General features: G+C 60.6%; 1 protein-coding gene across 1 annotated transcript in view; it reads right to left on the reverse strand.

Moving 5' to 3' along the window:
* Positions 1 to 503: 503 nt before the first annotated feature.
* Positions 504 to 1,696, reverse strand: part of LOC122554715 (bifunctional endo-1,4-beta-xylanase XylA-like) — a 4,056-nt gene continuing 2,863 nt past the window's right edge. The window contains exons 4-5 of the mRNA XM_043700092.1: positions 1,041 to 1,673; positions 504 to 681 (exon numbers count right to left, since the gene is read on the reverse strand). Coding sequence (XP_043556027.1) covers positions 504 to 681; positions 1,041 to 1,673 — 811 coding nt within the window. The remainder of the gene's footprint in view (positions 682 to 1,040; positions 1,674 to 1,696) is intronic.

Here is a 1,696-nt window from a genome sequence, read left to right on the forward strand (position 1 = left end):
CGGGGACTCGCTGCCCGTGTTGTTCGGGGACTCGCTGCCCGTGTTGTTCGGGGACGCATTGCCCGTGTTGTTCGAGGACTCATTGCCCATGTTGTTCCGGGACCCGCTGCCCATGGTGTTCGGGGACTCGCTGCCCGTGGCGTTCCGGGACTCGCTGCCCGTGTTGTTCCGGGACTCACTGCCCATGGTGTTCGGGGACTCGCTGCCCGTGTTGTTCGGGGACTCGCTGCCCGTGTTGTACCGGGACTCATTGCCCGTGTTGTTCCGGGACTCGCTGCCCGTGTTGTTCCGGGACTCACTGCCCGTGTTGTTCGGGGACTCGCTGTCCGTGTTGTTCGGAGACTCGCTGCCCGTGTTGTTCGGGGACTCATTGCCCGTGTTGTTCGAGGACTCATTGCCCATGTTGTTCCGGGACTCGCAGCCCATGGTGTTCGGGGACTCGCTGCCCGTGGCGTTCCAGGACTCACTGCCCATGGTGTTCGGGGACTCGCTGCCCGTGTTGTTCAGGGACCCGCTGTCCTGTTGTTCGGGGACTCGCTGCCCGTGTTGTTCGGGGACTCGCTGCCCGTGTTGTACCGGGACTCATTGCCCGTGTTGTTCCGGGACTCGCTGTCCGTGTTGTTCCGGGACTCACTGCCCATGTTGTTCGGGGACCCGCTGCCCGTGTTGTTCGGGGACTCGCTGCCCGTGTTGTTCTGGGACTCATTGCCCATGTTGTTCTGGGACTCGCTGCCCAAGCTGTTCGGGGACTCGCTGCCCGTGTTGTTCCGGGACTCTGTCCGTGTTGTTCCGGGACTCGCTGCCCGTGTTGTTCGGGGACTCACTGCCCGTGGACTCACTGCCCGTGTTGTACCGGGACTCTGTCCATGTTGTTCCGGGACTCGCTGCCCGTGTTCCGGGACTCGCTGCCGATGGTGTTCCAGGACTCGCTGCCCGTGTTGTACCGGGACTCACTGTCCGTGTTTTTCCGGGACTCACTGCCCGTGTTGTTCTGGGACTCGCTGCCTGTGTTGAACCAGGACTCTCTGTCCATGTTGTACCAGGACTCTCTGTCCGTGTTGTACCGGGACTCTCTGTCCGTGTTGTACCGGAACTCTCTGTCCGTGTTGTACCAGGACTCTCTGTCCGTGTTGTACTGGAACTCTCTGTCCGTGTTGTACCGGAACTCTCTGTCCGTGTTGTACCAGGACTCTCTGTCCGTGTTGTACCGGAACTCTCTGTCCGTGTTGTACCAGGACTCCCTGTCCGTGTTGTACCAGGACTCCCTGTCCGTGTTGTACCAGGACTCCCTGTCCGTGTTGTACCGGAACTCTCTGTCCGTGTTGTACCAGGACTCCCTGTCCGTGTTGTACCAGGACTCCCTGTCCGTGTTGTACCAGGACTCCCTGTCCGTGTTGTACCAGGACTCCCTGTCCGTGTTGTACCAGGACTCCCTGTCCGTGTTGTACCAGGACTCCCTGTCCGTGTTGTACCAGGACTCCCTGTCCGTGTTGTACCAGGACTCCCTGTCCGTGTTGTACCAGGACTCCCTGTCCGTGTTGTACCAGGACTCCCTGTCCGTGTTGTACCAGGACTCCCTGTCCGTGTTGTACCAGGACTCCCTGTCCGTGTTGTACCAGGACTCCCTGTCCGTGTTGTACCAGGACTCCCTGTCCGTGTTGTACCAGGACTCCCTGTCCGTGTTGTACCAGGACTC

Source organism: Chiloscyllium plagiosum, chromosome 11 (genome assembly GCF_004010195.1).
Source record: "Chiloscyllium plagiosum isolate BGI_BamShark_2017 chromosome 11, ASM401019v2, whole genome shotgun sequence".
NCBI classification, from domain to species: Eukaryota; Metazoa; Chordata; class Chondrichthyes; order Orectolobiformes; family Hemiscylliidae; genus Chiloscyllium; species Chiloscyllium plagiosum.